The sequence below is a fragment of the Neovison vison genome, chromosome 8, assembly GCF_020171115.1.
Source record: "Neovison vison isolate M4711 chromosome 8, ASM_NN_V1, whole genome shotgun sequence".
Classification (NCBI taxonomy): Eukaryota; Metazoa; Chordata; class Mammalia; order Carnivora; family Mustelidae; genus Neogale; species Neogale vison.
The window spans coordinates 21,956,270-21,980,027 of NC_058098.1; the positions used below are offsets into that span (position 1 = coordinate 21,956,270).

Genomic DNA, 23,758 nt, shown 5'->3' on the forward strand with positions numbered 1-23,758 from the left:
TCACCTCACTCCGATGCTGTTGGAGGGGAAGCCCAGGGCTGGGAGGCAGAGAGCGGTCCTGCTCTGTCCTGCTTGTTTCCCCTCTCTCTGATGGAGTGAGGATTCTTTCCTCACTGGCTTATTGTGACAGTATGTGAGACCATTCACGGGAAGCCCAGTGTTTGGCACACAGTAGGCACTTGGCCCACAGGGGTTCCTTTTCTGTCCCTGGCTCATGGTAGGAGTCCATGAAAGCTGTGTTGTCAAACCACAGAACCTCAAGTTGGAAGAGGCTTCAGCTAATCCCAGAACAAACAGTCTCGCCCCAGGGCAGTGTCCCCTGGAGAATATGTCCACCAGTGGTCTCCTGGCCTCTGCTGGGTGGGTGGCCCCTTGTCTCAGGACGCCCACCTCATTCTCACACAGCTAAGAGGGTTCTCTTCTGCTGGGCTTTGCGTTGAGGACCTGAGTCCCTATATAGGCTGCCCAAGGCCAGGTCTCTTGGAGCAATGCCTTCTCCAGGAAGGGTGGGGTGCAGAAAAGACTTGTATTATGGGGAAAACAGGCAAGTGAAGGGCCCTGTTGCCATCCCAAACACGGCTGTTGCACTATGTGTTTAAACTGTAAATGGTCAGGGGTCACACGTTTGGTTCTCTGAGCCCTCCCGGCCCTTCTCCCCACCTTATTTTCCCTAGGCTTAATACCTGACCCACTGGGCCCTTTGAGAAGCCAGTGAGATCTGCCTTGCTGTCCCACTCTTTGTGCTTGTGTCCAGGAAAATCCAGAATGTGACCTGTCAGGACCACCCATTGCCAATAATGGCCCCGGAAAGCTCCCACGATGCGATCCTAGGCGCCAGAGTGCCGGACATCCCAGCTCTGCCCTGGAGCTTGCGTTCTCCTTTCTTGTCCAGACCACACGCTGCCTGTCTCAGAACGCCAGTATTATTGCCAGCAAACAGTCTGAATGTCCAATCAAAGGGGGAAAGATTAAGTGACCCTTGGAACATCCACTCCGTGGATTATTTCTAAGTATTAAAAGTGATGTTTACAAAGAGTTTATAAATGCACGGGGAAATGCCTCTGCGCTCTGGTGAGTGGGAAGAGGCAGGACATAAAATCCTATGTGCTGCACGGTTTCAGCTATGGGAAGTATACTTGGCTAGAGTCCTTTCTAGAAAATACTCCATGCTCTCTGGGCAGGCTGGCTTCACCCCACACGTCCTGGGAAATCTGGTTTCTGTTCTCTGAGAACTGAGGTCTTTGCGCTCCTTGGTTTCCTCACTCTCACTGGGTGACTTTATTCTCCACTGAGAAAACAGAAGCCATCGTCTGTCACCCCCTCACCCACCTGACAGAAGCCCCTGCATCTCATTCAAGTCTTCCATCCTTTCTCCAGGACAATGAAGGTAAGGGCCCTACTCCTTTCAAAAGCCAAGACCCCATCCCTCTATCCATCTGTCCTTCTGCTCTCTCTCCATGTGACAGTTCCCTCCCCAAATGCCCCATTTCTCTTCTTCCTGCACTCCACCTCTATGTCCTATTCACTTGTCAGTTCACTCCCTTTGGCTTCTGTCCCCACCACTCTGGCTCCCCACCTACTCAGTGAGGACTCCCTGACTATATTATACTTAAAGCAGGTTCCCCTACTAACTCCTCTAATTTTCCCACAGCCAGTGGTTTGTTTCTACCATGATTTGTACGATGAAAAGAAAAAATCTTTAGTTTAAAAAAAAAAAAATCACCTCTTCTTTGAAGCCTTCCTGGATTTAGTCTTCCTTCTGTTTTCACCATGTTGGTCAATTTAGTGGCTTGAATGGGAGAAAATAAACTGCTTTTCCACTGGGTCACCGGCATCCTTTCTTGTAATCTGATATCTAATTCTTATAATCATTTGATGCTTCATTCCTTCTTGGGTAGAGCTTCATGCAGCATACACTGTGTGCCAGAGCTGAACATTGGCCATTAGTGCAGCACAACAGACTCTGAAACTGGATGACCCTGGGTTCTAATCGGTCTCAGCTCTGCCACTTCCAAGCTGTGTGACCTTGGACAAGCATTCCAGTTATTCACTGCCGCGTAACAAACTACCCCAATACCTAGCGGCTTAGAACAACAATATTTATTTTGCAGTTTGGGACAGCTCATTTCTGCTCTACTTGGCATCCGCTGGGACAGTGCCAAGGCTGGGGGCTGAATCCTCTGAAGGTCCACTTTCTCACGTGTCTGGGTGTTAGTGGTGACCAGAACTGCCTTTGTCGGCTGGAACACCTTCACTAACCTCTCCAGGAGGCCTGGGCTTCCTCCCAACATGGTGGCTGTGTTCCAAGGTGAGTGGATTAAGAGAGAGAGCTCCTGAGCACACGAGAGAGCCCTGAAGAGCTTTTTTTTTTTTTTTTTTAAAGACTTTATTTATTTATTTGACAGATAGAGGTCACAAGTAAACAGAGAGGCAGAGAGAGAGGAAGGGAAGCAGGCTCCCTGCTGAGCAAAGAGCCTGATGCAGGACTCCATCCCAGGACCCTGAGATCATGACCTGAGCCAAAGGCAGAGGCTTAACCCACTGAGCTACCCAGGCACCCCTGAAGAGCTTTTTATGAGTTAGCCTTGGAAGTCACAGCATCACTTGCCACTGTCTGTTGGTGGAGGCAGTCACAAAGGCCTACTGAAGTTCAAAGGGAAGGGATATAGATCCCGTCCCTCAACAGGAAGAATGTTAATACCACACTCTAAAAAGAATGATTGGGATGAGTTGTATATTGTTGTACCTCTCTTTGGAAAATACAGTACAAGGGGCTCCTAAGCTTGGGCATCTGGGTGGTCCTGTTGGTGAAGTGTCTGCCTTCAGCTCAGGTCATGATCTCAGCATCCTGGGACTGAGCCCCGCATCAGGCACCCTGCTCAGCAGAGACCCTGCTTCTCCCTCTCCTCATGCTCCCCCTGCTTGTGTGTGCACGCATGCTCTCTCTCTGTCAATAAATAAATTAAACTAAAGAAAAGAAAAGAAAGAAGCTCCTAACCTCCCCGAGATCCTCTACTGAAGGGTTGAGCGCAGAGCCTAGCCTAAGTGAGTGCCCAAGGGTCAGGAAGCTGCAGACAGCCTCCCTGTCTGCGTGTAACCAATTCTAAACTCCCAGCAAGTCTCATTCCTTCTGTAGTTTCCCTGGTCTGAACTGAACCTGAGTCTAGACACCCCCTGCCTAGGTGCCCCCACCCCCAACCTTGAACTCCACCCCACCAGGGTCTTGCTGCTCTCCTGGGGCTACACTGTAGATTCATGGCTCCCCCAACCCAAAGACCCTCAGAGCAGGAAGAGCCCTCGGATTCCCCCTACTCTGGGCCATGACTGTTGGGACCCAGGCAAAATGTACGGTAAAGCCAGGACTCACGCCCAGGTCCAAGTGGGAAGATTGAAGTCACTGTACTCTCAGGACCACCAGTGTGGCCATGGGTTTGTTAGAATGGCTGAGCTGGCCAGGATGTCCCCTGCCTGGATTCATACCATCCAGCCTCTCCAAGCCCACATTCTTGGAGAGGAGAAACCGAAACACAGAGAAGGCAAACCATTTCTGAGAACTCACTAGAATTCTCTGTACCAGTCTACAAGAAATGGGGACATCAGAGCTAGAAGGACTCTGTCATCTGCTATATCAGACTAAATCAGGTGGGGACTCGGGGGCACAGGAGGTGGGAAGTCTTGCTCTGGCCCTTGCCCCCATGCCACACAACCCTACTTCATTTTTTAAAAAAGATTTTATTCATTTATTTGATAGAGAAATCACAAGCAGGCAGAGCAGTAGGCAGAGAGAGGGGGGAAGCCGACTCCCCGCTGAGCAGAGAGCCCGATGATGCAGTATTAGATCCCAGGACCCTGGGATCATGACCTGAGCCGAAAGCAGAGGCTTAACTCACTGAGCCACCCAGGTGCCCCAGCTCTACCTCATTTGTAGTGAATCTGCGGTGGCCCATCTCCTTCCTATACTGGATGCTTCACCAGGTCAGGAAGGCACAGTGACAAGTCCACTCATTGTTCTACCTGGTGCCTCTGGACTAGGCACCAGGATGGTTGGGGGAACAGGGGAGCTGTGCTATGCCAGGATGGGGTCTGAATGCCTGGAAAGAAGGCTTTGCGGAGAACTTGCTCCACAGGGCTCTGTGGGGGCGCCTGGAGGAAAATTCTGAGGGTGGAGGGGCATCACACCTGAGTGGACACCTTGACACACCTAGATCAGGACGAAGCCATGTCTCAGGTGAGAAGGCACACCCCAGGATTCTCTGCTGCGAGAGAGGTGGGAAAGACATGAAGAAGCAGACCTGGTGCGATTGTCAAGGGCAGGAAGAAGAGAAGAAACAGGACTGGGGCGGGGAGGGGGGGAAGGAGGAAGGAGAAAAGGGTCCGGTGGATGAAAAGGGGAGGGGTAAAAACGGGGCGGGGTAGGGGAGAGAAGCAGGTGCAGAAGGGTAAACATCACCCTGCAGCCCTCCCCAGGGGGCAACGTGGTGCCACGCTGAGGAGGGGTGCCCACCCGTGGGGCAGCCAAAGGACTTAAAACCGGCTCTGCATGGCGGTGGCTAGGTGACGGGGAAGAGAGCAGCGGCAGGGAGCGGGGGAGGGGACGGAGGAGGGGAAGGTGTGACAGACACGCGAAAATCCACAGCAGAGCCAGAAGCACAGCCCTGCAAGGAGAGAACGGAAACCCACCAGAGCCAGGCTCTGGGCAGTCTGGGGTTGCTCGGGGGGACGGAACGTGTGGGGATCAGGACAATTGTCTTTGGTCTGCGCCAGCCCCCTCCGGGGGTCAGAAGCTACTCCCAAAGCATCGCCGGTCTGACACCTCATAGTGGGCCACCCCCATTTTAACTATGCAGAGCCTGAAACCGGGTTGGGGTTGGAGGGAGTATGCCTGAGATCCCAGCCCGCCGAGGTGTGCAGAGCTGGGCATGCACCCAGGGCTCCACGGTCCCTACGCCTGTGAGAGGGAGGCCGAGCTAGCTGAACCAGAGGGGACGCCCTGGAGGTGTGAGGTTTGGGCTCCATCCCCGCTCGGCCATTGACTTTGGGCTAATCGCTTACCTTCCCTCGGCTTCAGTTTATGCATCTGTACTATGGGATAATTGTCTTGCTTTGCAAGGTTAAGGGGGGCGGAGTTTGCGCACGCTCCGCACGGCCGCGAGGGGCGAGGCACCGGCGGTGTATATGGATGCTGGCTCCTGCGATCTGAGGTCGGCTCGGCCTCTGCCTCCGAGTCCCCTCGCTCGCCGCTCCCGCGGCCCCTGCCCGGACCCTGGGCGGAGGGGAGCGTCGGCTGGGTGCGTTCCGCTGGCGGGCAGGGGAGGGGGCGGCGGCGGAGAGGAGCAGGAGAGAGCCGGGGCCGCGGCAGCCCCGGCCTGCCTGACCCTCGAGGGGGTCGCTGTTGCCTCGCAGATCCCTCCCTCGCTCGCCGCCTGTGTCCCTCCCTACCGCTCCCGCCGCGTCCGCCTTTTGTTCGCGGAGCCGCGCGCCCCCGAGCCGAGGCGGCGGGGTGGGGAGCTGGCGGGGCTGCGCGGGGGGCGGGCCGCGCCGGGCGGAGCTGGGGCCCGGGCCGCAGTCGGACTCGGAGCCCGGGGGAGCGACCGGCGCGCAGGCAGTCGAGGCCCGGGCGCGCTCCGGGGGCGCGGCGAGGCCGAAGGGGCGGGCGCCGGGCGGAGCCGCAGCCGCAGCCGGGGCGCCTGGAGGCGGTCGGGCCGCTCTCTCCGAGCCCAGGGCAGCGGAGAGCCTGTGCGGCAGGGGTCCGGGCCGGAGCGCAGTCCCGCGGCTGAGGTGGGCCGAGAGGAGCCGCCGCCGGAGCGGCCGGAGCGGCGCCGGGACCCTCCCCAGGGGCGCGGAGGCCGGGCGGGCCCGGGCCATGCGCACCGCTCGCTGAGGCCGAGGGAGGCCGCGATGGAGGTGCCGGCGGGGGAGCCCCCAGCCCGGGGCTGCGGTCCCCCGCCCGTGCCCGCCCCGGAGAGGAAGAAGAGCCACCGCGCGCCGTCGCCGGCCCGGCCCAAGGACGTGGCCGGCTGGTCTCTGGCCAAGGGCCGCCGCGGCCCAGGCCCGGGCGCCGCAGCCGCTTGCAGCGCCGCGTCCTCCGCGCGGCCGGACAAGAAGGGGCGCGCGGTGGCGCCCGGGGCGCGGAGCGCGGGGACGCGGGTGGCCGGGGTCCGCACCGGGGTTCGTGCCAAGGGCCGCCCGCGCCCCGGCACCGGGCCGCGACCGCCGCCCCCACCGCCCAGCCTCACCGACAGCAGCTCTGAGGTGTCGGACTGCGCGTCGGAGGAGGCCCGCTTGCTGGGCCTGGAGCTGGCGCTGAGCAGCGACGCCGAATCGGCGGCCGGGGGCCCGGCGGGGGCCCGGACGGGGCAGCCTCCCCAGCCCGCGCCGCCCGCACAGCAGCCCCCGAGGCCGCCCGCCTCCCCCGATGAGCCGTCGGTGGCCGCGTCGTCGGTGGGTAGCAGCCGCCTGCCCCTCAGTGCCTCGCTCGCCTTCTCCGACCTCACCGAGGAGATGCTGGACTGCGGGCCCGGCGGCTTCGTGCGAGAGCTGGAGGAGCTGCGCTCGGAGAACGACTATCTCAAGGTGGGGGCGCAGATGGGGCAGCGGGAGGCCGCGGGAGAAGCGGGTTGTGGCGGCCCCAGGGGCCCGAGGCACTAGCTGGCATACGGTGCCACGGAAGGAGCTGGGAAAGGGGGCCTAAATCCTCGGGACCACCCTGAGGTCGACGTAGAGGTCCACACATCCTTCCTCCCTTTTTATTTGGGAAACCGTCTCCCTGAAGAGGAACCCAGTTGAGGAGACGGGCCAGAGGGCCCTGATTTTGGAGGGAGGGAGTCTGGAGAAAACTGCTTTGGAAGATGCCTAGCTGCAGTACTTGGGATGGGGTGGAGGGAGTCAGTGAGGGTCTGGAGCCTGTCCTTCAGCTTCTTAGAAGTCCCCCCCTCATCCCCTGCTAGGGGCCAGGCCTTTGGTGGCTCTCTTTTTGGGGGACAGGTATTGGGGTGCACTTGTGCCAGGGAAACCTGTGGCTGTCCCCTGCCAAGGAGACAGACCGTGCTGAGTCTTCACCCAGGGCTTTCCTTGGTGCAGGCCTGTCCCCGCCTGTCTTTCAGGGCGGGTCCTGTTTGAAAGCATGACATCTGGGAACATCCCCTTGGCTAGCGTCCGACTTCCGCCCAGTGTAACGGTCCCACAGCCTGGAAGGATGATGTCGTGGGAGAACTGGTTCAGGGGCCGCTTCCTAAATCCCAGGATGTTGTCTCTGTTCTCTTCTGCCCTGTGCACACAGCAGTCCCACTGGCGCCCCATGGCCAGGGCCCTTGTCCTTCTCGTGCTCCCGGTGAGAGGAGGGAACCTGTGTGTCTGAAAGGGGCATTCCTTCTGGGCATCTTGGGGACCTGAGACCTTCCCTGGAGAGCAGACCCGTCTTGCCTTCATCCTCAAGGGGAAAATGAGCACCTACTGGGGACTGGCCAGTCTCTGCCTGCCCACTGCCTGGTCCCCAGCTGCTCCACAGGCAGCCCAGTGCTCACGTATTGGCCGTGGCTGGGGAGACTGAAAGCTTCATGGGCTCTCCTAGGACTGGCTGGACATGGTTTTGGAAAAGGCTGCAGTGCTACCTGCCACTTTTGTCCGTTGATGGCCTGGCACAGCACCCCAGAGTACCCTGGCTGAGAGCCCCAGAATTAACACCCTTCTGCTGATTGATGTCTGCCTGCCTGCACTTAGCTTTGCACTGTGGCTCTTCTGGCCAAGTAGGTTTCTCTCTTGTGAGACTTTTAGGGTCTTGCTCAACTGTGTCTCTCCCTCCCGATTTTCCCCCAGAATTTCCTCTCTAGCATGAGCTCGGGAAATGCTTGTACAATAAAAAGACAGAGTTTGAATCAGCATAATCCACCCCTTCAGCCTCTGATCTTACCCCAAGCTAGGTCTCAGCTTCCTCATCTGTTAAATGGGTGGGTGGGTCTTCCCAAAGGCCCCATTCATGGCTGACAATTGAAGGCTCAGTCAGCGCTCACAGTCTTCAGAAGCCCAGGGTGAGGAGAGGCCATGTGGGGGGTGGGTGGGAGGACAGAGACAAGCCAGAAAGAGGCCTGGCCCTGCCCTCTTGGTGCCCTGACTACTTCTGGCCTTGGCTGCTGGAGCTGCTCTGAACTTAGACCTCCTGGCCCACGCCCTTCATCCTGGCAAGGGAGGTGGGCCCAGGAGCTTTGCTTCAAGGTCTCCTCGTGCACCAACCCTTGTGGGCTCCTGTCCATTCCCTGAAGTTATCGGGCAGAGCTTTGGAGCCCACCTGGGCCAGTGGTGACTGTTAAGATGGACAGTAGTCCCCAGAGGCTGGGGGTTGAGCCCAAGGTCTCCAGGGGCCACTTCCCAACTGTGCATCTCCCCCTGCCTGGGCTGGGGCTGAACCACATCTCTGCTTCCGTTCTGCCCTTCAGGCTTCACGGGCAAGTCCCAGGAGGCCACGAGGGGATTTGGGGTCTAGCTTCCTGGCTGTGTGGTCTTGGGCAAGCGACTTACTGTCTCCAGACCTCAGTTTCCTCGTTGTAAAAAGGTCCATCATGCTTCTTCCAACCTTAAGGGTTAAAGGAGATGGTGTGTGTAAGCACCACTAGAGTGCCTGGCGTGGAGTGAGCCTCAGATGAGAGTGGTTGTGATCACGGCTGCTCTCCAGCGGGAGGGGACACATTTCCACAGGCACCCGTCATATTCTTTGTGGGTTCTCTGGGCGGCAGAATAGACTCCTCCCCACCCGAAGCGGGCCTGACTCTTCTGGACTCTCATTCATTCTTTCCCTATTTATTTAGCACCAAGTGTGTACGGGGCCCTAGTGCAGATCGGAGATACAGCCGTGGACAGGGATGACGTGTCTACACATTCACGGAGCTCTGGGTCTAGTGGAGGAGACTGGGATTTAACAACAGCAGTACAGTAAATCACAGCACAGATCAGGATAAGAGCGAAGAACAGCAGCGTGTGCAGAGAGAGCACGCAGGTAGGGCTGGGGAGGCCACGGCCTGGAGGATGACACGCAGCCAGCCCATTACAAGCTGGACTAAGAACATTTCGGAGGCTGAGGGAAGGGGGAAAAAGCGTGTTGATTTTGAAGGACAGCGTGGAGACGAGAGAGGAAGGAGGTTGGATGGAGAGGTGAGCTGGGCCAGACCATGTTGTTCTCGCTGTGTGCACTTGGGTGGGTCCCTGAACTTGTCTAGAGCTTTGTTTGACACAGCCACCACATCTCATAGAGGTGAGGTGAAAGTCTAGAGGCTGGGGATGTGGACCTCAAGGATAGGGGCTGTTACAGGAGGTGTTTTGTTCATTGTCCCGATGGGTAAACTGTGGCCAGAGATAGGAAGGGACTTGCCTGGGTTCCTGAGCCGGATCTCCCGACAGCCAGGGCTTTACACTCTATTTTTTTTTTTTTTAAGATTTTTTATTTAATTATTTGACAGAGGTCATGAGTAGACAGAGAGGCAGGCAGAGACTGAGAGGGAAGCAAGCTTCCTGCTGAGCAGAGAGCCTGATGTGGGCCTGGGATCATGACCTGAGCCAAAGGCAGAGGCTTTAACCCACTGAGCCACCCAGGTGCCCCAAGAGTGTATGACACTCTTGACGTATTTCCTGCCCCTCTGGGCCTCTTTGCTTCCCAGATGCAGATACTGAGTTACCAGGAGAAGGACTCCAGATCCTCAGTATGTCCCCTGTAGGTTTTGTGCCTCCTGGGTTGAGTCTCAAGTCCGGTGGGGCCCTGCTTGGGCTCACCTCCCAGGCGCGGGGGCCCTGGAACTGTCAGCTGGGGAAGGAAGGCCTCACGGGCAGCGGTGGCAGATCTCCTGTTGCATGAGGCCTGCCCAGGGGCCCAAGTGGGGAAGGAGTGAATGGGGCAGCTGCCTCCCAGTCGGAGAGAGGAGCTGCTGCAGAGAAGGGAGTGAGCTCGTTGTCACTTGAGCTGTTCAAACAAAGGCTGGATGACCTTGCATGTTTGGACGGAGACCTGGGGTGTGTGGAAAGCAGCTTGTAAACTGTACAAGATGTTGGTGGTTGTGACTAGAAGGAACATTCAGGGGGAGATTTATGTGGTGGATACAGCTGAGCTGCCCAACCTCAGGATCCCTTCTGACCAAGGAAGCCTGGAGATGATGAACTTTTGAGGTTCCAGGATTCGAAGATGTAGCTTTAGCTGCAGAGCAGACACGTCGACTGCATTGGACCTTCAAAGCCCTGGTGGTCTGAGCTCTTCCAGCTCCCTATCACTGCTAACCGTTACGTGCCATGTGGTGAGGACATGCGGGAAATCCGTCGGAGTGTGGATGAAAGAATCTGAAAGTTGGGGCCCAAAGACCCGACTTTGACACCCGACTCTCCATTTACTGTGTGGCCATGAGCAAGTCACTTGGCCTCTCTGAGCTCCTTTTTTCCTTTTCTTCTTTAATGAAGATGATGGAACCTCCCCGGGCAGCTTCATAAGATTGTTTTCAGGAATCCGGGAGGTATGAGTAGACAAGAGAACATTCTAGAAACAGTGACATCCACATCTCTTGGGGGAATTGTTGTCATTGTCAGCCCATGAACATATAGGATGTCTGTGTCTTCATTCTTGGGGAAGCGGGGAGAAGCCAGGAAGGTGAATCCCTGCAGCTCTGAGATGGTAATAAATCAGGAGCTGCTTCAGGGAGGACAGGAAGGTGTGATCAGATTCCATGCTGGGTCGCCTCCCCCACAACCTCCCCCCTACCCCCTGCCTCCTCGGAGGTTCTAGGTGTGAGTGTTTGAAGTACAGCTGTCAGCCCAGGAGGGCCCAGAGGAAGCATCTAATCCATGCCCCATTCTCACTTACAATGGGGTAAATGGAGGCCCCAGGTCAAGCCAGGATTCTAGACCTCTGCATCCCGTTCTTTCTGCTGCATGAGTGGAGCCATGAGCTTTGTACTGATAACAGTGCATCTCATCTGGGACACAGCTTGCTGAAAGGAATCCTGTTGTGTGGTGGGGTCTAGGCTAAGACTTGTCGGGAACAAGTGAGGGGAATGAATCCCGGGACCTGAGGCTGGGGCCTGCAGGTGGGGGAGAGGGACGTGTGCATGCATGCCTGGATGTGAGTATACCCTGCACTGGTGCAGCACATGATTGGATAAAGGGAATCTGAGGTCCTGGAGGAAATGATGGGGCTTTGGATCCAGCCTGAAGGGTTAGTTAATGGTGAGGCTGGAGCCCAGGGTGCTGGAATGGGAGAGTCAGCCTGGGGACCCCCAGACCACTGATCCCTGGACTTACGTGTCTCTGGGCTTATGAACGTTGTTCCCCATGGATCACTCCCAATGCCTCAGGCTCTGGGTTAAGTAAGCCCTTACTCCTCACGGCAACACGTGCCGAGGGTTCTGACATCAGATCTGTTGGGCAGATGAAGAAACCAAGAGGCTATGTGACATACTCACGATTGCATGGCTGATGTACTTGGGAACCACTCTGGAAAACCCTAGGGAGCTCCCCTTGCCTCCTGGCTCTCTCACCCTCTCCCATGCAGGAGGTAACCTGGGCCTCTGACTTTCACAGGGCAGGGTTCTTGCGTGGATTTGCTGGTTACATGCTGTGTGATGTCGGATGAGAGGCTCTGCCTCTCTGAGCCTCTGTTTCTTCTTCTATAAAGTGGGAGATAAGCATGCCTCCCTCAGGGTCATACCCTTTCTGCTGGGATGCACCGTAAATGTGAGTGCCTGTCCCTGTGTCCCTTTCCCTTACCTGCTTCTTCAGGCATTCATTCACTCAACCCATATTCATTCATTCATTTATTCCTTCTTCATTTATTCACTCAACCCATTTTTTTTTCTTTCTCCCCCCCCCACCCATATTTTCTGAGAGCTTCCTGGCTACCAGGCTGAGGGCCAGATGTAGAGCAAGTTGTGAAGTGCTTCTCAGCTCCCAGAGTGTGTCACTGGGTGGGGGCAGGGGTGGTCGTTATGGTCAGCAGAGCCCTGTCCAGTCCCTGCCTGGCATCCCAGCCCTCCCAGTGGTAGCTGAGCGGCAGCCTGGGAGAAGCTGCTCTGAGAGCTGGGTCTTTAAGAATCCTCAGCGGTCTGCCTGTGTTGGGGGGAGGAGGGCAGCTCCAGCCAGACGGAAAATGTGAGGCGGCTGCCGGGAGGCCTGGGGGGACCTCGGAGCTCCCAGGGCTCCCAGCATGCCTCGCAGAGGGGCTGGGCCGATGTCCCTGGGCTCGCTCGCTCTCTCGCACACACAAACATACTTATTCGGAGCTCTAGCTCAGAGACCCACAGCCCTTCACACATGCGTCCCATAGACATCCAGTGACACACATGTGTTGTTGGCTTCCAGAAGCGTACCTCAAGATCTAGTAGACGGGATATGCCCACCAAAGGACATAAACCCGTGCAGATACCAAATCTGTCTCCTCACACCCACACACTAGGAGGCACAACAGATACACCATCTAGGAGACCCCTGGCTCGGAAACACACACGCACACATACACACGCATCTTACATACCTAGGCACACTTGGCTGTGTCCCAGACGGACACACAGCTTGAAGACACCCTCAGACGTCTCGGAAGTACACATACATATGCAGGCACACACACAAACCCACGCAGCCTCATTACGCTCAGGCGCTGGCATCCACGGAAATCCACAGATCCGCCGCTGCCAGGCGGGCCCAGACACAAGCTTGTCACCCGGATACTCGCCCTGTTTCTTCCACAAAGAGAGCAGTGGAGGCCCTCGCACGCTTACCTGGGGCTCACACACACGCCCAGGAGACACTGATACAGACACAAGACACACAGCTACGGATACATAAGCAGGGACATGAGCAGAGAGCACGCTCTCATCAGGCCTGCGGCATTTGCCAAAGGAAACCAGACACCCACGAATCGGGGTCCCCAGACACACGCGTGCACGCACACACATATGCAGAGAGGCTGTGACATTTCATCCACATGGAAACACAGGAAATCCTGGTCCCTGTCCTCTGGAGCAAATGTGTACAAGCTCAGTATTCCACAAGGCTGCTGGGAGGAGTGAGGAGTATGGCAGGGGCTTGACAATGTGTAACCTTCTGGTCTGGCAGGTCACGAAGTCAGGAGAAGCTGCACCAAAGACCCGCAGGCCCCTGATGCCCTGCACTTGGGCCTGGGCCCAGTGGGCTGAAAGAAATGGAGCAATTGTCAGGCCTGCCCACAGGAGAAGCACGGCCAGGGCAACTCCCTTCTAATCTCCTTGGAATTTCCGGCTTGCCCTCCTCTCCCTCCTCCTCCCCTCTCCTTTTGCTGGGGAGTGTGGAGGGCCACACTGCTCCCGTCTATGAAGGGTGCCCATTCTTGTCTGGGAAACAATGAAGGAGGCCAGAATAGAGGAGGTTGGAGGAGATGTGGGCACTCAGAAGAAGAGGGACCTGGAGGACTTCCTGGAGGAGGAGGCATTAGAGCTGTGGAGTTAGCTTGAGTGGCTGCCTCAGTGCCTAGCTGCTGGAATGGTGTTGGGCACATCATACCGACTCAGTCATGTGATTGAATGAAAGGCAGGTGGTCTACAGGCTTAAAACAGAAGAGCTGGAGGGAATAGTGGGTATAGGCTGTGGTGAGGGAGAGGCTGGAAAGGGGGTTCGGCCCGTTTGGGAAGGGCATTGAATGCCAAGCTGAGGCACTGTGAACACCTTGCTGGGAGGGGGCCATACAGCAAGGCTAGGAGCTGACCCCTTAGTGTGTATCTGTAGGGCCAGGTACAAGGCACAGGACCCCAGGGTGTCAGGGAAGGAAGGCTCTGTGGTCTTCTGGACAAATTCCATCTTTGGGGTCAGGTCTGAGGACAAACTTTGCTTTGTTACCTCCTCCCCGTGCGTTATCCCCATTTGAAAAATCTCATCACCAAGCCTCAGTCTTTCTGTCTGTAAAATGGGAATCTAATCCCTTTTTTCAGGGAACTTGGGAGGATCAGCATTCAGGTATGTGGCATATCCAGTAGCATCCTGGGCACAGAGGAAGGGAAGGAGCCCCACATCCTGTGTAGCGTCTGGGGGAGAGGGAGTTCCCCGGGGGAGGGCCTTGGCTAAACTCCAGGCAGGGCCTTGGTCAGCAGCCAAGGTTATTACTAAGGTCATTCCCCTCATAGTCCATGCACATGACCTCATCTGCGGTCATATTCTCTGCCTGCTGGTGCCAGAAGGAACTTGGTGCTGGGGTAGGGAAAGAACTGGAGACTCCAGGGTGTTCTGGGACAGGCTGACCCTGGCCTTCCCTGGAGGCCCCCAGGTCAGCACGGTTTCTGTATTCTGAGCAGGTAACACTGGCCTCCCCGAGGAATTGCAGGAAGTCAGACAAGATGGGAGCAGCAGCCCAGCATTGCCCTTCTCCGGGTCCATGGTGCTTAGAGCCAAGCTGTCCGAGGCTTGAGTCCTGGCTCTGCCTTTTCCTCTGTGAGCCTCTGCCATTAGGAGATTGTCTCTTGTCTGTTAATGGGGGTTGCTGACAGTGCTCAGCCCCTCCAGAGTTGCTGTGAGCATTAAATAGGCAGAAGCACATAGGTAAGGATTGGTGGGGGCCTGGCTCCGTGCAGGGGCTCAGCAGCTGTCCCCCCTCCTCCCTTATTGGCAGGCTCAGGTCTGAGTGCCTGTGAGCCCTGGGTCCTTGACGGCTGACGTTGTGCCTGGATCCGGGTGTGAGTCTTGGCATGGAGCAAGGGCCCGGGAGCTGTGCGTGGAGCTGAATTGCATCGTGGGGATCCCCAAACACAATTCTCCCGGTGCATCCCCCCATTCCCTCCCACCACTGTCAGTCTCCAAATGGCCAGTGCTACAGACACTGTAATCTGGGGATACCCCTTTGCTGGGGGAGGGCACCTCTGGGGTCTCTCATACTAAGACCTGGATGAATCATCTCCTGTTGCCTGGGCCACAGAGAGCAGCACAGGCTCCAGTGGAAAATAGTCTGGGATCCCACAGCCAGGCCGGCCCGGTGAAGCAGCTTTATGCTGGTTTGGCCCAGATCTGCTCGGGATCTTCTGGGTCAATTGCATCAGCCTCTCTCCTCCTTGGCCTTGGCCAAGTGCCTGGGCAGCCTGTGTGGTTCTGCCTCCCTCAGCCTCACCTCACCCCTGTTCCATGCAAGCTCCCTTGTGTTCCTCACACGTGGCCCTCAGTCCCTGTGCACTTCCTGCCCTCGGGGGGCCTTGGTGCTTGGTGCTTGCATTTCCCTCCCCTTTCCCTTGATCCCTGTCATGTCCTCATAGTCCTTGTTGCCCCCGCTGCCCCTCCCCCCAACCCACCCTGTGCACGCATGCTCATTCAGCTGCAGGCCTGGCTCCTGTGTTAGAGGATCAGGAACTTTCTGTGAGCTCCTTGGGGACATTTACCTCAACAGTAATTAGGTAATTCATTGGGTAATTACAGGTTGTGCGTCAGCCCTATATGCTCTGCCTTACCTGGGTGGGACCTAGCCCCTTCCTTTTACACAGGTGTACACTGAGGCTCAGAGAGGTGGAAGGGTTTGGCAGAGGTCACACAGCCTGGAGATGCCAAGAGACAGAAGGGCAGGCGTCTGGTGGGGCTCCTTGAAGGGCATCTGGCAGGGGGATGGCACAAGCAAAGGCTCCAAGGTGTGAGATCCTGGGATATGCTGGAGCCACTTCCTCACCTCTCTCTCTTCCTCCCCAGAGACCTCTGAGCCCTGTTCTCTCCCTGCTTTGAGATTTGGCTGCAGCCCAGAGGCCATTTGGAAGATGTTTTAAACAGATCCAGATCTGAATGCTGCCTTCCTTCCTGTTCACACAGAAAGGATGAGAGGGATACCGTCAGGCACTCCCACTGTGAGCAGCCCCCCTGGAGGCTATGGGGGCTGCAGATGCTTCTCTGTTCTCTTGGGGGAGGCCTGGAATGGGCCAGTGGCAAGCCAGGCCCAGACTTGGTGGGCAGTGCTCTCTGGGTGTCTTCTCACCCCCGCCCCCCACCTGTGTCTGGTCTCATGGGCAGAGCTGTGCCAGGTTTTGGGAGGCACACTCCAGATTGGCTGTGGAGCCTTCATCTCCTTGAGCCTCTGATTATTGGTAAAATGGGCACCCGCGACAGGAGACTGTTGTTAAGCTGAGATAGCGGACACTTGTGCAGAGTTCAGCCAGGTATCAGGCACAAGGTAAACCCTTGTAAAGATTAACTGTGGCCCCCTTATAGAGACTTGTCTAGTCGAGTTTACAAGAGCTCAAACTGGACTTGACTCCTGGCTGTGCCACTTAGCACGTGACCTTGAGCAACATTGTTGACCTGTTTGACCTTGGTTCCTCACCGATCAGTGGTGGGGCTGGAGATACAGTGAGGCAGTGGGTGCTGCCCGGCCTGTGCCTGGGACGGAGAGAGTACTCTTGCCTGTTATGATTTATTGGTGTTGGAGGGGCAAGTCCAAGACCCTTGTCTTCCCTCATGACCATGTGGGTCACCAGGTAGCCTCTGTGCCAGCTGGAGCAGGGGCATTGTGTGGCATGGCCATACCTGATTGGGTGTCCTGGCCCTTCTCTAGGACCTTTGTCCCTGATTGTCCCCAAACTAGAGCCCAGCTTTCACCCAAGGAGGTTAATCTGCATTGAGCTCTGGGCTGGGAGGCAGGAGCCCAGAGTTCCTCTCTGCTTGACTCTGGATCTTTGGGGGCGGGGGAGGGGCATGTGATTGTTCCAAATCCCTCTCTAGGACTCAGTGTCCCTGCCTTTTCTGCCCCAACCCACCACCCCTTGCTACTCCTGGAGCCTTTTGTTTGGAACGGGGAGGGAAGTGGAGCTTTGCAGAGCCTTCTGCCCTCCTTGGGGTCCAACTGCAATGATCTCATCTGGAGCCTTGACAGACCTGGGGGATGGACAGAAGGGATAGCAGATGGCTGCCCTAGCCTCTCGGGGGGCTGGCATGCCGCCTCTGTGGTCACTGTTGGCCCACCCTGCAGGTCACCCTTCCGGGCTGGGGTGAGTGCCCGAGGCCAGAGCCAGGGTGACAGACGGCAGGCAGCCTGGGCTTTCGCCCGAGGGAGGGACCGTGGTGGCCAGGGCTGTGTGGGGAGAACACGGGCCAGGCAAAGTCTCTTGTATCTTCCTGCAATGGTTGCTGTCTCACAGATGGAAAGTTCTGCATCCTTCAGCTCAGCTCTGTCATTCTTCCTGGGTCTGCCTGCCTGTCGGCAGGTCCAGTCCCTGGAACCTGCATTCCCAAGTATGTCCCAAGGCAGCATACTTGGGAATGCAGTCTGGGGCTTGATAGGCCAGGATTTGAGGCCCACCGATAGCTCCGAAGCCTCCATGGGCATTAGCTTCGCAGAATCACAGAATTAGATTTATACACAGCAGCGCTGACTGGAGGGGACTGGAAAAAGATGGAATCTTCCTGTCTTAGGACTCCTTTATTAATTAGGCAGCTCTTTATTGAGCTGATCCCTTTGTGTGCCAGGCACTGGGCTCGGCTCTCTCCTCCTGAAGCTCACCTCTTAGTGGTAGAGACCGACATTCCATAAGCAAACAGATCAATAAGTAAAATAATTAAGATCACAGATAAGCCTGTGACATGTCCCATGAAAGAAACAGGTTTGGAATGAACACAGTGGGCCTATAGGGGTCTGGAAGACTTCTCTGGAGAGGAGGAATTTATGTGGAGGCTTCGAGCATGAGGGGAGCCAGGAGCGCCAAGAAAAAGGGACAGAAGTCCAGGCAGAGGGACGGGCAGGGGCAGAGGCTTAGTGGTGGGACAGGTGAGGTGATTGCTGGGGAAATAGCCAGTGCCGGGAGGTAGAAGTGGGGAGGTGGGCAAGGGTCGGGCTTTAGTCTTGCTGTTAGGTCAGGGGATAAACATGCAGTAAAGTGAGTTTTGGCAGAGGCTTACAATTCTGTAATCACCACCACAGTCGAGATGTGGAATGGTCCCATTGCCCCCCCCCAAGCTCCTCCTGTTCCCCCCTTTTTTGTAAAGATTTAAAAAATCTATTTATGACAGAGAGATAGTGAGAGAGGGAACACAAACACAGGGGAGCTGGAGAGGGAGAATCAGGCTTCCCGTGAGCAAGGAGCCCAATGTGCGGCTCGATCCCAGGATCCTGGGACCATGACCTGAGCCGAAGGCAGACACTTAACGACTGAGCCACCCAGGTGCCCCAGTCTTTCTCTTTCCAGATGTCATATAAAGGGGGTCCTCCAGTGGCCTGCTGAGTCTGGTTTCCTTCACCTGGCAGAATATGTTTGTGCCTGGGCCCCAGTGATTGCGGGTCTCCATCATTCATTCGTTTTCATTGCTGCGTAGTATTCCCACACGTGGATGGGCCACTATGTCTTGATCTACTTGCTGAGGGTCATTTGGGTCATTTCTAAATCTTAATGATTCTTGGAGAGTTTTAAACAGGGGAGTAACGTGGTTAAAAAAAGAACAAAAACCCTCCATGTACTAAGTGGAGAACAGATTAGTGGAGAGAACAGTGGCTATCCCAAGAGTTAAATTCAATGATTTGCTGATGAATCTGACTTACTATAGAGACTCAATAACTGTTCATACAAAAAGGCTGTGCTCTGGGGCAGCCAGGGAGGCTTCTTGGTGGATGTGGCATTTGAGGTGGAGGGGTGTGGAGGTGGGAGACAGACAGTGGAAGAAGGCCCAGGTAGTACAGATCCCCTATGGGAGCTGGCGGCTCTGAGATGCTGCCCCCCTCCTCCGGACTCAGCCTTGGTGTACAAGGGTGGTCTGTAGGGCTCATATCCCTGCTCCCTGGGGGTGCTGGGTGAACAGGCATCCACCCTAGCCTTATGCGGGCTGACTCTCTTGGGTGGGAGGTAGATGGGGGACCTCTGCTCTGGTATGGTTTCTTCCTCAGCGGCTGGTAAGAGGTGACCTCCTGCCTTCAGGAACCTTCTGTGCTCCTGCTTCCCTCCCTGTTCCCTCAGCGCTGGCTAGCAGTTCCCAGCCATCGCCACTTGTATGTTTCTGCAGAGGGGCCTTGAGTTTGGTCACTTTCATCTCCAATCCTGCAGGTCAAGAGACCTCACCGTCTCTTCCTCCAGACCAATTCCATCAGACCCAAGCATCTGGAATCATTGTCATGTGCAAGTGTTCCTGTGGGCCCCAAACCTAAACTCCCCCATTCTGTCCTCATCATACAAAGATTCATCATCTTAGACATGTATGGGTTTCTTGCAGAAAGCATTATTTCCTGCAACATTTAAATAATGTGGCTTGACAGGGGCACCTGGGTGGCTCAATTGGTAAAGCATCTGACTTTGGCTCAGGTCATGATCCTGGGGTCCTGGGATCAAGCCCCATCTGGGGCTCTTTGCCCAGTGGGGATTCTGCTTCTTCCTCTCCCCCTCCCTCTGCTTGTGCTCTCTCTCTCTCTCTCTCAAATGAGTAAACAAAATGTTAAAAAAATTAAAAAATAAGAATAAGTTTTTAAAAATGTGGCTTGAAAGTGGCGCTTTGCTTCTCTAGCTTTGTGGCCCGATGGAGAAGAGAGAGGGTCAGGGGTGGCGACCCAGACCCACAGAGACGGCAACTCTAGAAGGAACACGGGCTCCCTCTTATTTTGTGCCGTGGATGCTCTCTGCTGAGAATAATTCTCAGAATAATGTTTTTAAATGTCTCAAACACAAAGGAAACTGGATATACTGAAATATAGTTACCAAACCATATTTCTGAATTATGATATAGTAATATATGTGTTTATTAACTCATCAGGTTTGGTGACTAGTATAATTTCAAAGTACTGATGAGGATAAAAACTGTGTTGAAAAAAAAAAAAAAAAAAACAAAACTGTGTTGAGATTTCTGCAGCTGTCATGTGATGTGAAAATACCTCTGGTTTCTCTTTGTGCCAAACTCTCGGGTACTGCTGATGCACCTGTGACTTGTCCGGCATGGAAGAAAATGTGAATTCTTAGTTAGAGGTTGGTGAAAATTAAGATATGCTTTTTTTTTTTTTTTTTCCTTTTCCCATCCAAGTTCATGGGCTCCCTGAATTCTGGTGCAGACGGAAGAGTCTGAAGTCTGCAATGAGTCCTGCTTGGAGTCTCTCTGTGTGACTTCGGGCACAGCCCACCTTCCCTGTGTTCCTGTGCAGTTCTTCGTCTCTAGAACAGAGGTGGTGATTCCGGTCCTGTGTGTCCATGGGGTTTCTGTGACGACCCATGAGATGATTCAGATGGAAAGTCTTCGTAAACTGTGAAGCCCCACGCTGCCATGCGAGGTCTCGCTATTATTAGCGGTAGCATGAGCTCATGTTTGGTCCTCTGGCCCAGAATGGACCAAGAGACTCTTCCTGGCCAATTCCCCCAGGATTCCTGGGAACTAATCCATTTTGGGGAGCGGGTCCGCCTCTGAGAGGCTGCTTCCTGCAGGCTGACCTCATGGATTGCTGGGAGACTGTGTAGGGGGGATGGACAGAGATGCACTTGTGGGTAGGGAGTGGGTGGGTGAGCAGGAGTTCCCTGGGTAGAGAGACCCTGTCCGGGTTCTCCCTTTTTTTGGAGCTGGCCTGGGGCTGCAGTCTGGAGAGCCTGCACACCTTGGTCTGTGGGCAGAGGCAGAGGCCACGCTCATTCTTCCAGTCATTCTGGTAGACCGTGACAAGGGCCAGTCCTGGGCAGGGGACCAGACACAAATCTGCTGGCGCCTGCCATTCTCCCAGATTGGGAAAGGCAGACTTGAAAATAGGCAAATGCAACCTGAACTTGTTGTTAGTACAGAGAAGAATGGCGTTCAGAGTGTGTGGTTTGGGAGAGGACAGAATGCTCTGGAAGGAGGATATAAATTAGGAGTTAGCCTGGCAGAGGCCTTTCTGGTGGCAGGACTAGCCCCGGCCAACCTGGGAGTAGAACACAGTTAAGGGCCGGCCTGGATTCCAGCTCTACCGGTCTCTTATTTGAGCAGCTCCAGGAAACTTGTGAGCCTCAGTTTCCTTGTCTGCAAAAAGGGAACATTTTCAGTACCTCCCTCACAGGGTTGGGATCAGATTATTGTGCATGACTGGGCATTGTATCAGGCTGATGAATCCCTGAACTCTACCTCTGAAACTAATAATACATGCTAACTAATTTAAGTTAAAAAAAAGAAAAGGAAAGGAAAGAGATTATTATTGGGTATGTATGTGCTTGGGCTGGGGCCTGGTCATTTGTGAGCCTCACGATAGGTGGTAGCTCTTCTTTTTTTTTAAGATTTTTTTGTGAACTAACCTCTATGTCCAACATGGGGCTCAAACTCAGGACCCTGAGATTGAGTCACATGCTCTGCTGGCTGGATGTGGGGGGCAGAGGATGCAGCGGTGGGGCTGGGGGGGATGTGGGGTGGCAGAAACAGGGGGAAGGCCAGGGACAGTTTGGATTCCAGGGTAAGGGGCTGGACCTATTGCAGAAGCCAGTGGGAAACAGTGGAGGAGACAGCAAGTGACCTTTTATTTTCAAGTTTTCTCCGATAAATAGGAATGACCTCTGTAATCAGAGCGAAATAAATATTTTCAATAAAGACTATTCTGGCAATAGGCAGGGTGCCACGTTCCTATTCTCTATCCCTGCTCACACCCGCCTTCTCAGTCCATATTAAATAATCAGGGTCAGCTTCAAGAAGAGATGGTCAGCTTGAAGGCAAAAGGGGATAGAGGGCTATCGAGGGGCTGGCAGGCCATGCCTGGTCTGACCACCTTTCCCTGGCTTTTTTAGGCTGGGCTTTCTGACTGTGGGGTTGAGAATAAGGGCCCCTAGTCTCTGAGATGGACGCTGCTGGCCTTTTCCTATCTGCATGGGAGAGTGAGGCTTGGGGCTCCCCCACCAGTGTTGGGGGCGGTCTTCAACAACCTTGCTGTGTAGTCACTGGGCCTGCAGAGTCCAGTGGAGTTTGTCCCCTCCCTCCCCCTTGCACAAAGTTGGGGGTGTCTGGGAGGGAGGGGTGGAGCCCCAAGGCCCCTGGGCTGTCTGTGAAGGAGTGGAGAAGGCTGAGCTCCCCTCCCTCTCTCACAGCTCCCGTCGTCGTTGGGTCAGACTGTGGGGGGCTGGGACTGGAGGGCTGAGCAGCCCTGGGAGATTCAGAGACTCAGTGAGGTCTAAGAACCTCTGGAGTGGGACACCTGGATGGCTCAGTTGGTTGGGGGTCTGCCTTCAGCTCAGGTCATGATCCCAGGGTCCTGGGATCAAGTCCCACATCGGGCTCCCTGCGGGGGGGAGGCTGCTCCTCCCTCTGCCTTCACCCTCCCTGCTTGTGTGCCCTCTTTCTCTCTGACAAATAAATAAATCTTTAAAAAAAAAATACACACACACACACACACACACACACACACATATATATGAAACTCTGGAGTGAAACAGGGTCTTGTCCCAAGGGCCTAGCAGCTGCTTTCCCTGACGCCACCTCGGGCCGGAGAACGCAGCGCCTGCCTGAGTCCTGCATTCGCCCGCTCCTGCTGCCCGAGTCCCAGCCGACCCGGCCTGTACAGGCCACAAGCCCGCCTTTGTGGCCTTGCCGTCCTGCCTGGGCCGTGCCAGGAGGGGCTGACCCGCATTCTGCCTGCAGCTGGGACAGGCCCCCACGGGCCTGGGCCCCCCTCCTTAGCCCCACAGGAGATGGAACTGGCCTGAATGCAACATCCTGCATTTTCAGAAACTGACTGTGGTCCAGGGCAGGCCCCGGGGAGCCAGCTGCTCATGTGAGAAAGATCACTGATTCATTCGCTTGTTCTGTAGATGCTTATTGAGTCTCTGCTCTGTGTCAGGCCCTGGTCTTGTGGTCCTGCCACAGATCGCTCTTGCCCTTTTAGGAAAAAGACTGGAAGGAAACCCCCTGCCTTCGTGTCACCAGGGGGGCCCCCTCCCAGAGTTTCTGATTCAGTGGATCTCAGTTGAAACCTGAGAATTTCTGTCAAGTTCCCCAGTGATGGTTATATGCTTCAAGCCCAGGAACCACTCTTTGAGAGCCAGTGTGACTTAGGACCAGGGGGAGGAATTAGGTTTCTGTATTTTCAAAATTGTCTCTATGATCATAATCTACTTTTATAAATAGAAAAAATCAGTTATTTAAAAGTAAACAAAATAAATGGTCCCCCCAAACTGACTCCAGTGCTCTGGACATGTTCCTGTGTTGAGTGATGTCACCTCCCATAACTTAAATGTCATACTTCTATTAATGCCACCCAACATTATGAGCTTTAATGTTCTCTGCCCTTTCCCTGGGTTCATCCTGAGTTTTAGGTCCACTTAGACCTCCATATCCTCCCTGTCACCTGTCCACGTGACTGCAGGGAGAATGAGTGAGATGTTAGGAAATAGCAGGGTGGGGATTTGAACATGGGCTCATCTGGAGACTGGCTGACTTTGGGTTTCGCTGACTGGCCCATTCTTCCTGAGTACCGTTTCCTCTATGCTTCCTTAAACCATGAGCTGAAATGGCGTGTGGACCCCTCACTTCCTCATTTCTTTTGACTGGTGTGATCATTGACTCTGCCACTTCCTCTTTTGCCGCTTTTATTTATTTATTTATTTTTTATTTTTTTAAAAGATTTTATTTATTTATTTGACAGACGGAGATCACAAGTAGGCAGAGAAGCAGACAGAGAGAGGGAGGAGGAAGCAGGCTCCCTGCTGAGCAGAGAGCTTGATGTGGGGCTCGATCCCAGGACCCTGAGATCGTGACCTGAGCCGAATGCAGAGGCTTTAACCCACTGAGCCACCCAGGTGCCCCGGTCTTTTTCTACTTTTAGTTCTGGCCATTTGGCATGGTGGCAGTGAGTCTGTGTGCGTATTGGGATCGAGGTGGAGAT

The 23,758-nt window shown here is 55.1% G+C and overlaps 1 protein-coding gene across 2 annotated transcripts in view; it reads left to right on the plus strand.

The window, feature by feature from the left end:
• Positions 1–5,628: 5,628 nt before the first annotated feature.
• SOGA1 (suppressor of glucose, autophagy associated 1) overlaps positions 5,629–23,758 on the plus strand; it is a 69,790-nt gene continuing 51,660 nt past the window's right edge. Inside the window, exon 1 of one of the 2 annotated variants that reach the window (XM_044263079.1) lies at positions 5,629–6,573. In XM_044263079.1, the coding sequence (XP_044119014.1) occupies positions 5,899–6,573 (675 nt within the window). In that variant the 5' untranslated portion in view covers positions 5,629–5,898. The remainder of the gene's footprint in view (positions 6,574–23,758) is intronic. The other variant, XM_044263080.1, reaches the window with a different exon arrangement.